This window comes from Somniosus microcephalus, chromosome 23 (genome assembly GCF_052327205.1).
Source record: "Somniosus microcephalus isolate GS21.2 chromosome 23, FLI_Smic_1.0, whole genome shotgun sequence".
NCBI lineage: Eukaryota > Metazoa > Chordata > Chondrichthyes > Squaliformes > Somniosidae > Somniosus > Somniosus microcephalus.
Window position 1 is genome coordinate 25,309,660 of NC_141009.1, and position 20,751 is coordinate 25,330,410.

Here is a 20,751-nt window from a genome sequence, read left to right on the forward strand (position 1 = left end):
CATAGAGTACTGCATTGTCAGAGGTGCCATCTTTTGACTCATGTCAAACTAAGGCTCTGTCTGCCTGTTTGGGTTGACGTAAAAGATCCCATGGTATTACTGGAAGATCAGCAGTCTTCTGAACAACATTTATCCCTCAACCAACAACATCAAAACAAATCAACTGCTCATTCATTTCATTGCTGTTTGTGGGACTTTGTTCTGCACAATTTGGCTGCTGCATTTGCCTACATAAGAGTGACTATACGTCACGTTATTAATTGGTTGTGAAACACTTTGGGTCATCCTGCGGATATGAAAGTTGATATATAAATATTTCAGCTCCAGCTTTTATTTTTCTAGCAGAATCCAGGACTTGAATTCCCCTGATTGCCCAGCACTGAGCCATATTGACCACAAGTTTCCAAGTTTGATCCATGGACAGCCAATCTCAATTCAGGCACCACAAATAACCCCGGTGTCCGATGGAACCATGCCCCAGACAGAGTTAGCGCCATCAGTGAAGAAAATCAGAAAGAATATAATTTTTTTTTAAAGAATTTGGTAATATGCTCATAGAATCACAGAATCATAGAAGTTTACGGCACAGAAGGAGGCCATTCGGCCCATCGTGTCTATGCCGTCCGAAAAAGAGCGATCCAGCCTAATCCCACTTTCCACCTCTTGGTCCGTAGCCTTGCAGGTTACGGCACTTCAAGTGCATTTCCATGTATTTTTTAAATGTGATGAGGGTTTCTGTCTCTACCACCCTTTCAGGCAGTGAGTTCCAGACCCCCACCACCCTCTGGGTGAAAAATGTCTCCTCAACTCCCCTCTAATCCTTCTGCCAATTACTTTAAATCTATGCCCCCTGGTTATTGACCTCTCTGCTAAGGGAAATAGGTCCTTCCTATCCACACTATCTAGACCCCTCATAATTTTATACACCTCAATTATATCTCCCCTAAGCCTCCTCTGTTCCAAAGAAAATAACCCCAGCCTATCCAATCTTTCCTCATAGCTAAATTTCTCCAGTCCTGCAACATTCTCGTAAATCTCCTCTGTACCCTCTCGAGTGCAATCACATTTTCCTGTAATGTGGTGACCAGAACTGTACGCAATACTCTAGCTGTGGCCTAACTAGTGTTTTATACAGTTCTAACATAACCTCCCTGCTTTTATATTCTATGCACCAGCTAATAAAGGAAAGTATCCCGTATGCCTTCTTAACCACCTGTTCTGCTACCTTCAGAGATCTGTGGACATGCACTCCAAGGTCACTCTGTTCTTTTACACTTCTCAGTATCCTACCATTTATTATGTATTCCCTTGTCTTGTTAGCTCTCCCCAAATGCATTACCTCACACTTCTCCAGATTGAATTCCATTTGCCACTTTTCTGCCCACCTGACCAGTCCATTGATATCTTCCTGCAGTCTCCTTGCGGAACCCCACTGGAAACAGCCTTCCAGTCATAAAAACACCAGTCAACCATTATGCTTTTCTCCCTGCTACTGAACCAATTTTGGATCCAACTTGCCACTTTCCTTTGGATCCCATGGGCTTTTACTTTTCTGACCAGTCTGCCATGTGGGATCTCATCAAAAGCCTTGCTAAAATCCATGTAGACTACAACAAATATGCTACCCTCATCGACCTTCCTTGTAAGCTCCTCAAAAAATTCGATAAATTTAGTCAGACACGGTCTTCCCTTAACAAATCCATGCTGACTGTCCCTGATTAATCCGTGCCTTTCTAAATGACGATTAAAAGAGTCCCTCAGAATATTTTCCAATAATTTCCCCACCTCCAAGGTTAGGCTGACTGGCCTGTAATTACTCGGTCTATCCCTTTCTCTCTTTTTAAACAACGGTATAATGTTAGCAGTCCTCCAGCACCACGCCTGTAGCCAGAGAGGATTGGAAAATGATGGTCAGACCAGACCCTCCGCTATTTCCTCCCTTACTTCTCTTAACAGCCTGGGATACATTTCAGCCGGGCCTGGCAATTTATCCACTTTCAAAGATGCTAAACACCTTAATATTTCCTCTCTCAATATCATCTAATATTTCACACTCCTCCTTCTTAACTAAAATGTCTGCATCGTCCCTCTCTTTTGTGAAGACAGATGCAAAGTATTAGGCCTAGAAATTGGGTTTTGGTCTTGCCAGGGCTGTAGCGCCAGAAAGTTTGCGCCAGCGGTAATGCAGCAGCGCGCGACGAAAATTCGGGTGCGCCGGGCCCAGACGGCGGCGGGCGCTAAAACCCTCCTTTAGCGCCTCAAAACGGGCGTGAACTTGGGTTTCCCGGCGCTAATCCCCCGCTGCGGCACCCGATGCGGTGCGGCAGGCGGGGGAACTGCAGGCCTCCTCCTCCTGTTAAGGAGGAGCTGCCTGCAGCCGACAACTGTCCGGCGGATTGACCCGACATCTGAGCCCGGCACCTCGGGGAAGTGCCGGGCTCGCATCAGACACTGATCAGGGCCGCGGGGGGGGGGAATGCAGGAGTCCGGGAAGGGAGGTGCGGGCAGGCGGCCGCCGGGAACGCGGCCGGCCGCCGCTCCACGTTTATGCGCCGGCGCACACTGGGGGAAGACTCTGTTGCCAGAGTCTTAGTTGCGCCTGCCACGGGCGAGGCGGGCGCAACTGAATTTCGGCTTGGGGCCGGGTTACCGCGGCAACTGGGACGCTGCGCACACCGATGACGTCATCGGTGCCGGCGCAGCGCTACTGGTGCAACGCCGATTTAGGGCCCCAGGGAATTTCTCAACTGGCCATAACTCCGGCGCTAGGCCCTCTAGCGCCTCAAATGCGGCGCTAAGCCTACCGAATTTCTAGGCCTTAATCTCAGAACACTGTACGGTGCTGTAGCCTATTCATCTAAAGTGGCCTGAGCTTATAAAGAAGACTTTTATTAAGCAGTCTGATGTTAGTAATAAATGTGTTAATATGTTCATATGAAATAGGTAACAACTTCAAGAAAACTGCAAAGAAATTTCATTTCATACGAGCATGCTAACGTATCCATTACTAACTTCAATCACTTCATTTGCAATGTTACATGAAAAAAAATGCAAACAAAAAAAATACAAGGCATTTTTCTGTGAAGTACTGAAGCCCATTTACAGAAATATGGACAGCTCACTCTTCCGATGCCAGGAATCTAAGTCTCCCTCTCAGAATCTGCTTGTTTCACGTCCACTTCCAAATCCACAACAGCTGACATGCAGACTCAAGGGTTTTAGGGCAGTGTGGGTTTTAGGGCAAATTGAGCAAAAACACAGGGGTTTTTGTACAGAAATTGGCACAACAAAACAGTACAGCTGGAGACAACTGTTCCAGTCAAACACTGTTCCAGTTTGCTCAAGTTCATAATGAGTTGGTGATAATTAAACTGTACAGCACAATATGGATTTCAACTGGTTTCAGAGCAGTTCCAGTCTCCAATTTACAGTATAATCAAAATATAATCAAAGAAGAACTGTAGACAGCAGGCACAACAAACATTAACAATGGTTAAACTACCCTTCCCATAACATTCTCAGACAGTGCTACTACTAAAACTGCTTCCATTGATGCTCATACCTGTTCGTATTTTTCGAGCTCTGTGTGGTAGATCTGTCTGATCTGGGATAATTTGGCTCTGTAGTCGGAGTGTTCTGCAGTGTTGTCTGATCCCGATCCCCCAGACGCTGCTGCTGCTGCCGCTGCCGCTGCTGCCCCTCCGCCTTTCTCTGGTCCAGAAACCCCTTCTGCCAGCAACATGTTGTCAAGTCTCATCAACTGGGGATCCGGTGGTTCCTCCTCCTGTGCGCCTCGGATACTGAGACCTTCAAACAGAAAACCAGGCAAGATTGAGCATTCACAGGAAAAGAGGCAACATGAGAAAAATAACCAGAGTCCAATTAACCTATTTAAAAATCAGTTGTGAAACAAGTGTTCATCGACCTATTACACATGAGTCTCTATGGGCACCAACCTTGCCTTCTTACAAACAGCGAAATATCTGTGCTCAGGCTCTGCCTGCGTTTATTTTATTTATACACCGAATTGCACAATCTGTGTGGAATGAAGCTTACATGACAGTAACATCTATAACCTGCCAACGGTTCAGATATACACAAGTGTTACCATTATGTCAAGGCTAAACTAACCAGAAAGGATATTGGAACGTATTTTAGAGAAAAAAAAAAATCTATGGCTATGTAGAATTGGATGCCAAGATGCAGCAGTTAGCAAGTATAGTGTGGTTGGAACCATTGTACTGAAAGGGCTAAATGGCACTATAGTACACAAATAATAATGTTTAACTAAATATTTAGAGATATATTTACAGTTAAATCACTGTGGTATTAGGCTACCTTTTAGAAGACTAATAGATGTCAATTCCTTATTTGGAAATTGTTTTGATCTGGATACACAGTAATACACAGATGGAGTATCATTTATTACTACATAGAATCGGTAATCCAGTAGAGATTAACAAAAGGTTATACTGAAATATGTTAGCACATTTCATTAGTCTCAATTTAAAAACAATGAAAGAATTAAATTCTGCACCAATTTTTCCATCCCCTCATCTTACACAAAAACCTACTCCATAAAGCATTCAAAAAAGCTAACAATACATTCCACAGATACCCAAGCTTAAACTGGCACAGATAGTGGCACCAAGTATATAAAACACCACACATAAATGGGTATAAAAAACATACATTCTGGCGTTTATATCACCACAAACCCAGACAGCAAAAACACCAAAGATACTCAGGTTCAGAGCATCAGATGGTAATACTAAGGTACAAACACGACAACCAAGTATAAAACACCACACATACCTGGGTTTAAAACACTACCTATGTCTGGATACTAAACAATGCAGATACCCAAGTTTAAAACAATCAAACCAATGATATAAAGCTCCAAAGTTTGAAGAGCTCTTCTAGATAATCTTATTTGTGCACAGAGTATTAGTAATACTTTCAACACAAGTATCTAAATTCATGTGACATTATCTTCCTCTTTTATCCTGGTGGGCAAAATACAATGTGTAACTGTTGCTAATCTACTGCTAATGCTCAAATTGTACATTCATTTTAATATGCTTGTATGCCGGCCAAAATACATGCTGAAAATACTGAAACATTGTTTAACAGTGCACTTGCTTTTCTGATGACACTGGGTTTTGCTCATCTCTCAGCAAATCCTAATTAGCAGTCTTTCAATATGCAGCACACCTGCCCTCTTGGATAATGGGAATGTGCATCTGCATAGAACACTGCATTCAAAGGCCAATAAATAAATTACAGGTCAAAAATATTACAAAGCATTCTCCAAAGAAACTCACATCCTTTTCAATTCAAAACAGCAGATGTGAAAACCACCCAAATCCCACTCAAATTGTATGATTACAAGGGCATTCACTTTTAATAATCTGACTGCAATTCAGAGATTTTCAACTGCTCATTAACAACGCATTAATACATGGAAAGTTTTTGATTTATAAATAAGCAGATTAGAACCCACCGAGGCTATATTGTACTGTAGAATTTGAAATAAAAGGACTTTCTTGCATATACACATTGGGTTTGATCCAGGAGATTTTAACGGCATATTACAGCGGGGAAACATATGAACATCGAGGAAACTGGATTGTCTTGCCATTTAAAGCACCTTTTCCTGGGTAATACCAGAAATTCAATTTACTAAATAAACAATACTATTCTCCTTTCCCTTCTTTATTTTCTTGGACATATCCCAATTTTACCTCGTCAGCCCCCTAAAAGAAGTTTTCGAGCCTGACTGCCAGCCCTGATGAAGGGTTACAGCCTAAATATTTACTCACCTTCTTCATTCAGATGCTGACTTACCCCACAGCGCGTTTCCAGAATTTCACGATTTCAGATTTTCTGTTAATGTGGTCTGTTTTTTTGCATTTATTGGTGTAGTTTTACCCCAAGCTTTTCCCCCTTCTCTCTCCTAGAAGTATTGACTCATCTGAAGGTACAGTTCTGCATGTGCAGGCAGCACTACAGTAACGCACAAAAGTGGCTTCTTAAAAGTGTGAGTCAAGACAGTAAGGGGCCAAATTCCCTTGGACGTTCTCCTAGATGCCCGCCATAACTCTGGTGAGAGTCCAGTAGAACAGCTTGGAAAAAGGCTAGGACAGTGTACCCTGGGTCCCGATCGTAGTTGGCGTTTCTTGCTTGGCCACTTTTCATCCCTTACAAGGCCAGTGACGTGGAGGAGGCGGGGCCTCCCGATGTTGGGAGTTTTGTTTCCCTGGCCCATGAGGGAGCTGGCGTAAGACTGGAGGCAGGTACACCCAGTGAAATGAGGCATACCGGTTTCCAAAAGGGCAGAAGTGGGCCCCATCAGCTTCAATCTAGGGAAGAGGACTAGACCCCCTCAACAGGATTTTTACATTTCTTTAACCCAACACCCACAGACTCTTTCCAGCAGAGGGTAACTGGACAGCAATCAATAGCAAGAACCCTGCCTCTTTTTTCCTCTCCCTAGCTCGGATGTTGAAGTTAATGGCTGCTCCTATCACCACCCTGTCGGGTAATCAGTTAACAGCGCCACGCATTGAATGTTTGTTCCTCCTAGTCTATATGGCCGAGTGACACACTAGGCAGTGAATTAACGCACTGAGCGTTTAGGGGCATAAAAATGTACAGCTACTAACAATTATTTACCAAAATTACATTTTTAACTTCACTATTCCACCTTTCACAGCAAATTTTCTGTTTTTAAAATTGCAACAATTTCTGTATTATTTTTCTGTTTGGAAATGAATAGTTTTGCTAGATGCTGTATTTTCTATACTGGGTTTTTGTTCTAACTACATTTACATTTTTTGAGGCCACAGAATGTATGTTAGGATTACAAAGCCCCGCTTAATATAAGAAAATGAAATAGCATCCTACAGAAAGATGCTATAGCATTTCTGCACCCACTTCACCCCCAGAGTGACCTTACATACCTCAAATGAGATAAGCCAGTATTAGGCAATAGACCGGAGGCCTTGGGCATGCAAATCCACTGCCCAAATGTTCACACCTAATATCTCAACATTTTTCAAGACTGAGAAGGCCTGGTGTGAAAGCCAGTTATGGCCTCATTCCCATTTGACCTCACTGCATTTTCTGGAAATTGGTAACCGTAATATTAAAAACAAAACAGATGCAGTTTATTTCCTTGGAAGACTAATTACTAGAATTAAAAAGATTTCTTCAAGTACTCAATTATTTTCCTCTGAAGATGAGTGTTTTTAAGGACAATACATTCTAAACAAATCAGATCTGTAATAGCTTTGAAAAGCTGCTTTTGGTAGGCCCAGGTGCTGCCTTCCTGTCCAAACCGTTGATGGAACAGATGTGCATTGACAGCACTGTTAGCTGAACATACACTGTGTGAGTCGGAGAGCTAATGTCACTTTCACTCTTGCATAAAGCATCGGTGTGGTACTGTATGTGCACGTTTCTCATGTCAGGTTTATTAAGTATAACACATTCTGAAGCACTACGCATTCCACTTTCCAGGCTAACCCAGTTGTCACTTTCACTTGTCTTGTTCTGTATGGAGGAAAAATGCAACACTGGGAATTTACAAGACTTTTCTGTTAAATGGCCATAAATCACAGGTTTCATTCAAACCGAATAATCACTGGCCATAAAGAGCTACTTGTCTCTTACCATATATTACAGTCAAGTTCCTGTGAGCAATAATGCATCCGTTCATAGAAAAGAAAAACAGAGCTAGACATTAAGAACTGACATCTAATTCTGTTACAGAGGACAATGTCTAGAGTGTGGATGACATTTTTATCATACATGTCTATTTCCATTTGGAAAATAAGCAGAATAAAAATGATTACCCAACTGCCCAAACTCAAGCTTCCCCGAGATGTCCTCGGAGGTCTCCAGGTGCCAGTTTTATAATGTTTCATTAAATGTGTAGGCTCGGAAGCAGAGAGGAGTTCTGCCTCGTGGAATAAACAAAGAAAATAAAGCTGAAACTGCTGTGGATTAACCATTTATATGTTCTGAAATATGTTAAATTCAAATTGATGAGGATATAAAATATAACCTGTGGATTGGATGAGCCAAATCTTCTTTTCTCCTTACATATTTCATTATATCCTTTATGTTCTAACTCTAGGCTGGCCTGAAGAGTGGATGTAAGGCTGTTTAATTAAATCACCACTCCCTCCATATTTTACTGACTGCTATTTGCAAAAAATCAAAGTCAAAAATGTTCATTAATCCAAAACATTCTGCAATCCAAATTACCGACGGACTAGGATTTATTCGTTGGATATGGGGATGTTTCTAGGAAAACAGTGATAGGTGAACCAGTCTGGAGAATGTTATATAGAAGGAATTTTCAGTACAATTGTAACATGCAGAATATTTGTTTCCATAATGGACTCTCTTTTTGCACAGCTTTAATTTCACAGCCAGTACCTCAGTATGTACAGCCTTTACTATTGCACTTCCTTTTTACTGGGTTTTTACAGCACAGACTGTAATTAAATTTACTTTAGAGCCTCATGATCCAGGTCCTGCCAATCCAGTAAGCTGCCAACAAATATTACAGACTGTACAACTCAACAGTAAAAGTCAAGCAAGAAACTTATGAGGAACTTAATAAATCCACCTGCTTCCTCATACTCTTTACAAAATCGTGTTAAATAGAGTAGTATAGACTCTCCTGGTGGCTATAACTTTGCACTGATATAACAGAATCAGGTCATCAATACGCTCTGGTGTACTGTGCTCTCTCACTCTCTGCTCTCAATCCCTTAGATCTGTGGTTTATCGGACCTCTAATCTGACGCTTGTTTACTTTCATCACGGGGGTGTAATTCAGAGAGTTGTAAAGTAGCAACCCTGCTGATCTAAAACAAAAAGATGCGATGGATAACTTTTTTTTTATTAAGCAGCTACATACTTTAGGACAACTGAGCAGGTATTTGCCTGCTGCATTTGCTCATCTTACTTTAAACGTTCAAAGGTGTGGAAACTATGACATTGATTATAACAAGAATATTTTCACATCCATAAATAGCCATACTTGGAATTCCAAAATTGGCTTTTTTAAAACATTAATATTGTATTAGTAACCTACCATTTAATGTAACAACAATGCAATTATCATCTCCACCACGCCAATACAGCACATAATATTACAGGAAGATGGATGCAAGGCAAGAGCAAACATTCTTAAATTGTGTATTACACAACACACTTAACCAACTCATCCCCATCATGAAACTATCACGCGGTCATGTGAAGAAATAAGTTAGAAACGAGGCGGTAGATTTTTCAATCGATTTATTTGGTAGTTGGTAAAATCACCACCAGATTACTGTAAACAGCAATGATTCAGTATTTCTGATATGCCCGTTATGTAACATACAGGTAAACTTTTACAGTCAAATATTCCAAATGAACTTCAAGGCATGTGATTTTTTCTATGACACATCACATGGTGCATTTTAAAACCTGCCTTGGGGTGCTTGACATGTATGGCAATTAACATGCCATTAATATATTAACTTGTAGACATTAAACATCGTTTACATTAATAACGTAATAATTATTGAAAGCATTATTGAAGACTTTCCAGCTATTTCCAAAGGCATGATGTATAGAAACAAATGCCACAAATGTCTTCAGGCTAATTCTTTTCAACAATTAAACAGGTTTTGTCCCAGTAGATAATCTTCAAAAATCACAAAAAATAGACAATGCTGGAAATACACAGTCAGTATCTGTCAAGACAGCTGTAACTCTCGAGGTGTACACCCTTCGCCAGAAACTTGTCTTTTCACTGTACAGATGTTGACCGAAATGCCATTTATTTCCAGCATTTTCTATTTTTATTTCAGTGTTCCAGCATTTGCAGTTTTTTTTCTTTTTTCTTTAACACACACACGTTATTCTTCACAAGCACTTCTTTTCACATTTATAGCTGTGGTAAAGTAACGATGCTGCACTGCGATGGACGGTCAACCTAGATTATGAATTCAAATTCTGGAGTGAGGCTTGAACTCACAACCTTCTGACACAGAGGCAAGAATGCTACAAACTTAACCGAGCTGTAATTTGTAGTCGCAAATAGTGCCTAAATTAGGGGTTAATTCGTGTTTTATTAGCCCCATCGCTTACCTTCCCCTCCTCCTACATGTCAGAGGTCAGGCGGTACAGTGCTACTCCAGCACTGGGAGAATTGTAGAGTCAAAACAGTTCAATTTTATTTAAGTTCTATTTAAAAGGATTGCATACACATGAACACACGTGCAGGCTTTTTTCAAAAAAATTATTTTAACTCCACTACCTGCCCCATTGTTGGAAAAACATTTCAACACTTATTGTGAGCAAAACATCACTGGTTTGCAGGAGAAATGTTTTTTCCAGCTACTTTCCAAATTAAAATATTCCATATATTGAACTTTGGGTTACATACTAGAAGAGGAGTATACCTTCTGTACCATTTGACCTGATCATCCACCTTTGAGAAGAGCAAAAGGAAAAACAAAGACACTCATTTTCTACACAGGGGCCCTGTCAGATCAGGTAGCTTCTTCCCCATGTCTTGAGTTTGAGAGTGTCAAGTATAAGAGGCTGACAGTTGTGAAACAGTGCAGCGGGAGAAAATAACCGAAACAAACATCTTGTAGACATCTCATCAGGCACACCAAAATTAATCACTGCCCTGTTGAAATGCTGACATTTCTGGAAAGTGTCATTTGAAGTGACAGCCCACTGGGAAATGTGATAATTGGTAAACAAGGTCTATCACCTATTCCTGTGACCTTTCGCCCGAGTGGGCTCACAGCCAGTGAACGGTGGTCCACAGACCACTGGCAAGCTTCAGTGATCACAAACAGTGGCAAGGGACAGTACCATTACCAGCCATTGCAACCTCATTATGGTTTATTAGGATTTTCTTTAGGTGATTCTTTATTCAGACCCCAGGCAAAGATGCAAATGTATTACTGAAAGCCCCTTAAAAAATACCCACGGGCTAGTTCTTGGTACAGTAAGTGGGCCAGGTCTTTCTCGTGTCCTAATTAGACATGTAGGGATTCAGAAGACTAATGCAAAAACAGGTCAAGCAGCAACAAATGTCTGCGCATGTACTGGCCACAACCAGAGTTAATCGCATACTATGTGTGCACCAGTAGATGTACATCAGTTTGATTTTTTGGTACGATTAATCTTTGGCAGCTGATTCAAGCATTGTGTTTTCTATTCTATTCTTTGGTTCAAGCATTGAAACTCACAGGCTCCATGCTGGAAAAGGGAATCGAGAGCTAATTACAACACGAGGCAATAGTCAGGAGCATCGCCTTATGCTTTAATTAGATTGAGGTCCTCATTAGTAATTAGAACCTGCACGTTCCTACACTACAGCCGTTAGTAGATAGTTGAGTGACACGGTTCCTCAAGAACACTCACAGTATCGTTTTTCAAATTTAAATTCAGTTCTTAGAACATCTATTGGGGATTAACGCCTGCTCTCTACCCAATCGGGTTACATTATTTTAATAGACTTTCTACAGCACTAATGCACATTAAAGGCATACGCTCTTTTGAAGTTGAGGCTACTGGGAATATTTTTTCTATCTAATGTATTCTAAATAATAGATATGGTTTTATAAAATGATATAGCCCTAGGTTACAATATCCCACTACCACATTCTCATGCAGAATTCTCTATCATTATTTGAATAAAACATGGTTAAAATGGGAACTAAAAAAAAGTATTTTGCCATACATTTTTCTAATACAGCTATGTTCCTTTATGTCAAACAGTAATGTGCTAATCATAAACTCATAAAATTACCAGAAATTTTGTTATATTTGGTAGACAATTCAGTGTTTGTTGGAACATTACAAAATAATGATAAAAAATAATTGCAGAATCCATCAAACGGTATCTGAAATAAGCAGGAAGTGAAACAGGATAGGGATTTTTCAGCCGGGTTATTTTCAAGGCAAGTCAGCACATGTTGGAACTTGCTGTGCTGTTTGGCATCAGGTTTAGCAACAGCTAAAGAGGTACAGTGTAACAACTCATTGAGCAAGAATCTGTTCTCTATGAGGGATTGTATGTCATTTCCCCTATCAGGGATTAAGGTTATGGCAGTTTAAGAGTAAAACATTAACTGAATTGGGCCTGTAAATTTCAATTGGAGAATTAATCACTAGGGTTGAATTTCCTAACTTTTCAACAGCAGCTCCTTATTGTCACACCTCATCTGGCCCTATGTATTTTAAATTTTTAAAAATTATTTTACCATTCCAGAGATTAAACGAACAGATCTTCCGTGGCATTGCTCACAGGTAGTCCAGGGCCTAGAGCATGGTTTCTGATAGCTGATCAATATTATTCACGGAAGCTAACTTGTTGAATTAACTAAAAGCTCCGAATAAAAAGCAAAGAGAAAAATATTGTATTATTTCGGAGAGCCTGGTGGGCCCCTGTCGTTGTGCGAGAGGGGGAGGAAGCTAAACTATTTTAGTTCTTCTTGTACAGGTAGACTATCCTTTATCCGAAAACCTCGGGACCAGCCGAGTTTCGGATAAAGGAGAATTTCGGATTTCGGAAGGTGGGTCGGCGGGGGGTCGTGCGCACGACTTACGCTGACGCTCAGCGTAAGTCAGTCGGGGTCGGCGGGGGTCGGGGCCGGCGGGGTCCGCGGGGGGGTCGGCGGTTGTCGGGGCTGGCGGGGTCCGCGGGGGGGTCGGCGGTTGTCGGGGCTGGCGGGGTCGGCGGTTGTCGGGGCTGGCGGGGTCCGCGGTTGTCGGGGCTGGGGGGGTCGGCGGCTGGCGGGGCTGGCGGGGGGGGGTCGGCGGTTGTCGGGGCTGGGGGGGTCCGCGGTTGTCGGGGTCCGCGGGGGGGGGGTCGGTGGTTGTCGGGGCTGGCGGGGTCCGCGGGGGGGTCGGCGGTTGTCGGGGCTGGCAGGGTCCGCGGGGGGGTTGGCGGTTGTCGGGGTCCGCGGGGGGGTCGGCGGTTGTCGGGGCTGGCGGGGGGGTCGGCGGGGGGTCGTGCACACGATTTACCCTTTATCCGAACTTCCGCAACCGGAACCCTCTAAAAACCAAAGGTTTTTTCGTTCAGCTTAAGTCGTACGCACGACTTACGGTGAACGAAAAAACCTTCGGTTTTTAGAGGGTTTCGGTTTTCGGAAGTCCGGATAAAGGGTAGTCTACCTGTATTAGAAATGTCAGTCTGTCCCTTTAGCTGGGGCTAGAAGATGGGGAGTGCATCATGGTGCCAAGATCTGGAAATCTGCAATGATCCAAAGGCCAAAGGAATAGCACAGGGAGACAAATCTAGTCTAAGAAATATTATCAATATGGAAATCAAATCTGAATTAAATATCAAAATTTGAAGTAAATTGAACAGAAAGCTGAACGAAACTCCAGAGTTGGACCCTCGAGACCGTGACTATCAAAGGAACAGGCACTGTAAATAAACCAAATTCAGAAGGAGAAATAATTAGAAACTTAAATTAAAAGTTAATACGATCTGGAAAGATTTTTAAAAATTAAGAAAAGGATGAATATAATTAGTAATACCAGGAAAAGCCTGCTGGAAGATTCAGCAATGCTATAAGCACCAATTTGGAGTAAATAGTCACATGGTTATCAGCAATCACAGGTCACTGGAGTGGGAAGCCACACTATCGACCAATTAGCTCACTAGCACACATATCATTTTTTTTTATTGACAATATTCTATTCTTGCAAACAAGTCAAATATTACCAGAGGTGAATCTGAATGTAGTTTTAACCAAGGCTAACATGATGGTATTAAACCATGCAGAACGAACAATGCTCGAGTAATACAATAGCAAAATACTGCGGATGCCATTTACCCATCCCAAAAAGCAATTTTCTGATTTATTCAGAATATCCTAACAAGTGTAAGTGTTCTGTGCATTCTCCCAGTTCTATCATTTAATACTACGTTGTTACAGATTTAAGATAGATGTGTACAAAAGCTACTTTTTACATATAAATTTTCTGTAAGCCAAGAAATTACTTCCTTTCTCCAAAGAAAACATCGCACTGCATCTTTCCTACCCTTTTAAGAGCACAGTTCATGGTTGCATCAAAGGTCTTCCCATTCCAGAACAGCACCCCACCTATAGTATAAAGATGGAACAGCTGGGTAACCAACTCACCAATACCTCCAGCAGCCACTAATGCCACCAAAAAAACGATTGTTCCAGATCAGGAACTTTAAGTTACATGATCACATAGGCCAGGGGAGGGAGCTTCTACAGCTCATAACAGGTAATGTTCCGTTCCATCGAGGGACAATGGATTTCAAAGCAAGTCTAGATACAACCAGTTAGCATGAGCACAATAACACAAAGAGAACATTTGAGATAACTTGTCCTGTTCTGTGAATGTTGCGGCTTCTGATCTAACAGCCATTCCTTTGTGACCTTTTGCAGTTTATAGAGTCAGTTCTTTTCGAACTTCTCCTGGAAATTTGCACAGAATTTGTTGGCAATGAGGTTGCGGTCATGTCATTGGCACCAGAAGTGGTGGTCATGGTGATCAGTGACTGAGAACGCATTCCTGCTACTTATGCAACCAAGACCTGGTAGGGACTGCAAGTCTGGAATGGAAAACAATATACTAACTCAGGCCAACAGGCTCAAGCCAAACATAATGATTATGGAGAACCTGTTTGGCATGCAAGAGGGAGCAACATAAAATCTTAATTGTTCTAGATGATATGACAAAACCAATTTAAATTAGAGAGTATGGGGGCTCAATATAAGGGTGTGGGAAGTTGGATTCATGTAGTGAGATGATGCAATGTGCTCTTAATGGAGAAGAAGCTGAAGTAAAAGATTCCCTTGTGGAATTTGTTATATTTCATAGGTATATATAAAGCTAAGAAAAATGAAGGAAGAATTGTGTATTTAAAAGTGTAAAATGCCCAGAGGTTAACAACTGGTAGAGCCAGCTCATTGCTTTCACTGAGTCCATTTTTTACCCGTTTGAGAACTTTTTTTACAGCCAGAAACTATTGCGCAATTTTAATATATTACAATATTTTGTGCACTGTTTGATAACTTAAACCTCTATCTGAACATCTGTGTAATATAATGTCTGGGCATGTGTCCATGTTTTCCCACACTAATTATCTATACATCAGCCAAAAATAAATGTCATATTCCTCACAGAGCACTGGCAACTGAACGCAGTAATGTGCTTTCAGTCATTTGCCTAAATCAGTGCAATACTCTCCTGAAAATGAAATCTGTAAAGCATTCATCCTAATGCCCCAACAACATGTAAAGCATTTTTACACAGCGGCATGCTTCAATTCAGTGGGAGTTTGGGGGTAAGATCATTTGAAACAGATTTTCCGCAATAATTATAAAATCTCATTGTATTCATACCCAAATATGTTACGGGAGCAGTATTCCTTTTTTTCACAAAGGGAATACTTGCAGGTTTCAGGTTAATTTCTAAAACCTATATATACTTTATTCGGTATGTGGAGCATAGGTTTCATTGAAAGCTTTCACGGGAATGTTGTCCCCCTGGATAAACCCATCCTAATGCCTGCAGTACCCATTATGTATGTAGGTGGCGCTGTGATAGGTGTTTGCAATTTTAAGCTTGTCATACCGTGCCTAGCACAGATTCACCCAGCCTGGTGTCACAAAGATTAGGTGTTAGGTAGTCATGAGAGTATATGGTTTAAAAATAAATTGTAACTATTTCTCGGACATCAGCGATGGTCCTTGTGTACTCCGTAGCCAAGTATGGACCAGAAGTAGCCACACTCGACTTGTTGATGTCCAACTGAACACTGCAATACGGTACATCACTGGGACCCTCAAGTCGACCCCAACACCCTGGCTGCCCGTGCTGTCGCACATCGCTCGCCCATCCATTCGCCGTGATGCCGCAACCCTCCGGGAAGTTCAGCAAATCGTGGAAAACGAACATCTCCCTATCCACCAGGATCTCAACAACATCCCTCACCGCCGCTTGAAGTCGCGCAAGCCCTTTCGGACCCACGCGCTCAACCTTCGACAATGTTACCTCAACCCAAATGATGCTTGGAAAGCCGAGTGGAGTTCACAAGAAGTCACAAACAAACACCTCGTGCAAGACCGGACGCGGAAGATCCCTGGCTTATGGGCAACCCTAAACCGCATCCGCACAAACCACGGCAGATGTGGATACTTGATGCACAATTAAAAACAATTAAAAACTCTCCAGTGTGCGACCGTGGTCACCCAGAAAAGATCACGGAACACAGAACGACTCAATGCCCCATTCACAAACACGAAGGAGGCATCAAGGCAATACAGTCCACTCCTTCTGCTGCAATTATCTGGCTTAACCGCCTAAATGTAAAATGATAGTTGATGCTCGACATCTACATCAGCCATACAAAGTAGTAGTAGTAACTTCACTTACATGATTTTTTAAATGCATTTTACATATTTTTTCCCTTCCAGGGCTCCTGGTCCCATTCATTATTACCCACCTGTTTCTGGGTATCTGGCATATGTTAATTATTATTTTTAAATATTAAATTTGTTTCAGCTAACCTTCTCCCTCTCCCAATGGCCCCAGTATCTTCTTTCTAAAAATACCAGTAACATCGGCATTATATTGCATTCTCTTGAGTGATTAGTGAGGGAAGCATCGCTCCAGTACTTTTAAACGCAGTGTTTTAAGCAGACATGAGTGTTTAATAATTAATCTAAATAACAGCCCTGCCAGCATCTTCCTATGTGTTAGCTAACCCACACTCGCATGTCCTAGACCACCACTCCATGACTGCCGTTGAACATACTGGACCAGTGCTGCTCGATGTGATGAATAATTCTTGCAGTACCTGACGAACAGTGCCTCCCACCCCCCCACATAGCCTCCTACTGAGACACTTTCAGAAACAAAGGCTCCAGTAGCCAACTAAGCAATGTGACCATGAAGGGAAACTCATTCCCCCCAACTCAATGTTAAAAATTCATTATCAGGATGTGGGCATCGCTGGCAAGGGTGGCAATATTTGCCCATCACATGTTGCCCTTCAGAAGGTAGTGGTGGGGCTTCTTGAACCGCTGCAGTCTGTGGGGTGAAGATGCTCCCACAATACTGTCAGGTAGGGAGTTCCCAGCGACGTTATGTTTCAGTCAGGATGTTATGTGACTTGGAGGTCATGGTGCTCCCATGCACCCCTGCTGCCCTTGTCCTTCTAGGTGGCGGAGGTCGCGAGTTTGAGAGGTACTGCTGAAGGCTTGGCGAGTTGCTGCCGTGCCTTCTGTAGAAATTACATACTGCAGTCATGGTATGTCGATAATTGATGTTTAAGCCAGTACATGGGGTGCCAATCAAGCGGACTGCTTTGTCCTAGTGTCGCGCCTCTTGAGTGTTGCTGGAGCTGCACCCATCCAGGCAAGTATAGAGTATTTCATCACATTCCTGACATGCCTTGTGAAGAGGCGTAGGGGAGTCAGAAGGTGAGCTACTCATCGCAGAATACCCAGCCTCTGAACTGCTCTAGCAGCCTTGACATTTATGTGGCTGGTCCAGTTCAGTTTCTGGTTAATGGTGACCTCCAGGCTGTTAATGGTGGGGGACTCAGCGATGGTAATACCATTGAGTGTCATGGGGAGGTGGTTATGTTCTCTCTTCTTGGAGAAGATCACTACCAGACAATTGTGTGGTGCCAATGTTACTTGCCACAACAGCCCAAGCCTGGATGTTGTCCAGATCTTGCTGCTGTAGGCACGGACTGCTTCATTATTTGACGAATTGCGAATGGAGCAAAACATCAGCGAACAGCCCCACTTCTGACCTTAGGATGGAGGGAAGTTCATTGATGAAGCAGCTGAAGATAGATGGACCTGGGACGCTGTCCTGAGAAACTCCTTTTTAACTTTTCAGCCAGTTTTCAACTACAGGCAGCTGCCCATGGTTCCAGTACAAGGTACTCCTCTGCTGTTGAGGGGTTTGTTTCTCAGTGCGGTCAGCAGTCATGATTTCAGAGTATAGTCCTGGCGTTACAAAGCTATCCGCCTAGTGCTTTATTTCTTTCAAATAATGCAAGAACCTTAGACTGCCACGTAATGAAGGAATTATGGCTGCTTCCTAGATAATGACCATTTATGTACATAGTATTATTTCTGTAGTAATGTGGGCCATGGGCAACTTGTGCCTCCTTTCTACCAGGAAAATGACGAAGGTGTTGGACCTGACAAACATGGCATTTGTCACTTGCTCAATACCTGCGGCACTGCAGATTGGCTGATCTGGCATATGACCCCTACGGTCTCTAGAAACGGTTCGATAACATGAAAGCTTCATTCTGTAGTAACCTATACTGCTGTGGAAGTGGCCATCCCTGTTCCAGATTTTATCTGCAAGTATCCTGCATGAAATCGCACAACTCTAACAGCCTCTCTCTAAAGCAAGGCTGGCAAAGACAGTTCTCTTCTGACATGGCCAGTTACATGTGGAAGAGTTTTGAAACATCTGTCTTGGGGTATTGATAGGTGCAGCCGAAATGCTTCAGATGTTATTACATCTTTATGCATTAGCCTCTCATGACCTTCTCGTGCTTGCCTAAATCAGGCACTGAAGAATAGCCATGCTCACCACCTTGCATGGTGTAATTTAAATGGCGGCAGTAACCAAGGAAATGGAAATTACTGGCAAGGAAAAACTCAATGAATGTAAAAATGAGAGACTAGCCAACAAAATCAACTGTGTAGGGTTCTCAAAATTCCCACATTCCCCAAAAGTTATGGATAAAGGGACCCTGTATGGACAAGTTATTAAAAAGGGTACCCAAAAGAAAATGGCTTCTGAAACCTCGTGACCAAGGCTTGCAGGATTTTAAAAGCAAGGCCCTGCAGAAGGCAGGCCCATTCAAATCCTGAAACAAAACCTAACATGCATGGATCTGTGAAAGACTTTGTCCTTTTCTAAAGCCAGACAGCTAGGTAAACACAGAATATGCATTCTTCACCTTGGAACAGATCAAGTCAGGATGGACCTAATCTTGAGGCCATTAACTTTTTGCATAAATAATCGGTAACAGCTCACAGGTAGCTACCAAGCCAGGAGAGACGATTACATTTCATAAATAACAAACAGCCAGGATATCGAAGCCATTAAACAAGGAGACAACCGCCCCAGAAGCCGTTAAAGTAAATGACTGTAATCGTTTTAGAAGAGCCCGCCAAATTAAACAAAGAACTGACCTGATTTGGCGCGCAGATAAGGGGTGAAGAACCGGGTATAATTGTAGGCCCACCGGTAGCACTCGCTCTCTTGCCTCGTGCTCTTGCCTCTCCCGACACCGAGGGCCAAACACGGGGAGGAGAACGGAACCGAATCGAACAAGCACAGGACACACACAGGATACAAACGGGCAGACGAGACGAGACGAACGGTAAAACCGATAGGCAGAGAAGGGCAGCGAAGAAGAAGCGTTGGGGATGAGCGGGCACACACCCCAGCCTAGTTATAAGCTGGCGTTTGAAGCTTGGGTAGTAAAATCAATCGACAATATAAGCCGCCAACCGAGCCCCAACCGCAACAAAACTGTCGGCGACCAAACCACCACAAGAACAACCATTTCTGTAAGGTGAAGTACCCAACAAAAAACTTTACTCTAATGAAGGAAAAGAAGGGTACTTCGCACAGACAACTCCATTGCCGCGCCCTGTGACCACGTGACGACAGCAGGCCCCGAAGGACAACAAGAGCGAACCCCAAAACCACAACCGGCTTAATCGACAGGTTTCGAACCATAAAAGAAACCCCATTGGTGAGCATGAATTCCTGGCCCCTCGTAGCTTAATCTAGTTAGGTATTGGGGATGGGATAAGGGCAAGGGGATTTTAATGTGTTTGTTCCCTCGATGTGCTGTGTGTTCCTCATTCCCAAATAAGTGTAATTTTATATGCCTGTAATCATTCCAGTAATTCTCAGTATTGTGTTTTATTGTGCCTTTAATAAAAATTGTGGTTTTCTTGCACCAAACCACTTGTCTACTCTATTTTCTGTATCGCCGCCTGTACCTAAGTCCGGTGTCTAGAACCCAGGGGTGTGGGAGCGATTCGAACCGCTCAGAGACAGTCAGGGGCAGAGCTGACTGGACACACGCCACCCCCTACAACTGGTATGAAGCAAAGTGCACCAAAATCTAATTGCAAACACTAAAAAAATTTAAACTTCTAACAACAACTGGGGAACCATAATTTCCCTTGAAGAACCTACTTAAACAAGCCAGGTCCCAGGATTACCAATGTGCCCAATTTATTTGGGTGAGGGGAACACTGGAGGGACATGATTTAAATAAATTTCCGTGGGGAATGAGGTTTGTGCTTACCTGCAGCGCAGCCTTATCTGGCCTCAAAAAAAAATCACACTGTAAAATGCGGCATACAGATGTGGGTGCGTGAGGATGGGGCCCAATTTTCTAAATTTTCCAGTAGAGTCTCATAAAATTGGCCCTTATAAACCTGATTAGTAGAAGTTTTCCTAGAACTCCACCAACAAGGGAATACCTTGGTCTTGAAGGTGATACTGTTAAATATCATCAAAGTATTCAGCCTCTCCATACAGAATCCACGCAAAGGAGACTGTCCCATTACCACACAGATGCATCTTCTCTCCTGAAGCAGAATCAGGGAAGCTAATGATTTGCTGGGGATCTAAACAGGTTGATCGCCAGCCACTTCTATTTGCAGAATATTCCTTAAC

General features: G+C 42.6%; 1 protein-coding gene across 6 annotated transcripts in view; it reads right to left on the reverse strand.

Annotated features, from left to right (window-relative positions):
* pbx3b (pre-B-cell leukemia homeobox 3b) overlaps nt 1-20,751 on the reverse strand; it is a 188,042-nt gene that overhangs the window by 43,709 nt on the left and 123,582 nt on the right. For all 6 annotated transcript variants that reach the window (XM_085965615.1, XM_085965618.1, XM_085965619.1 and 3 more), the window contains one exon: nt 3,563-3,807. In XM_085965615.1, the coding sequence (XP_085821741.1) occupies nt 3,563-3,807 (245 nt within the window). The remainder of the gene's footprint in view (nt 1-3,562; nt 3,808-20,751) is intronic.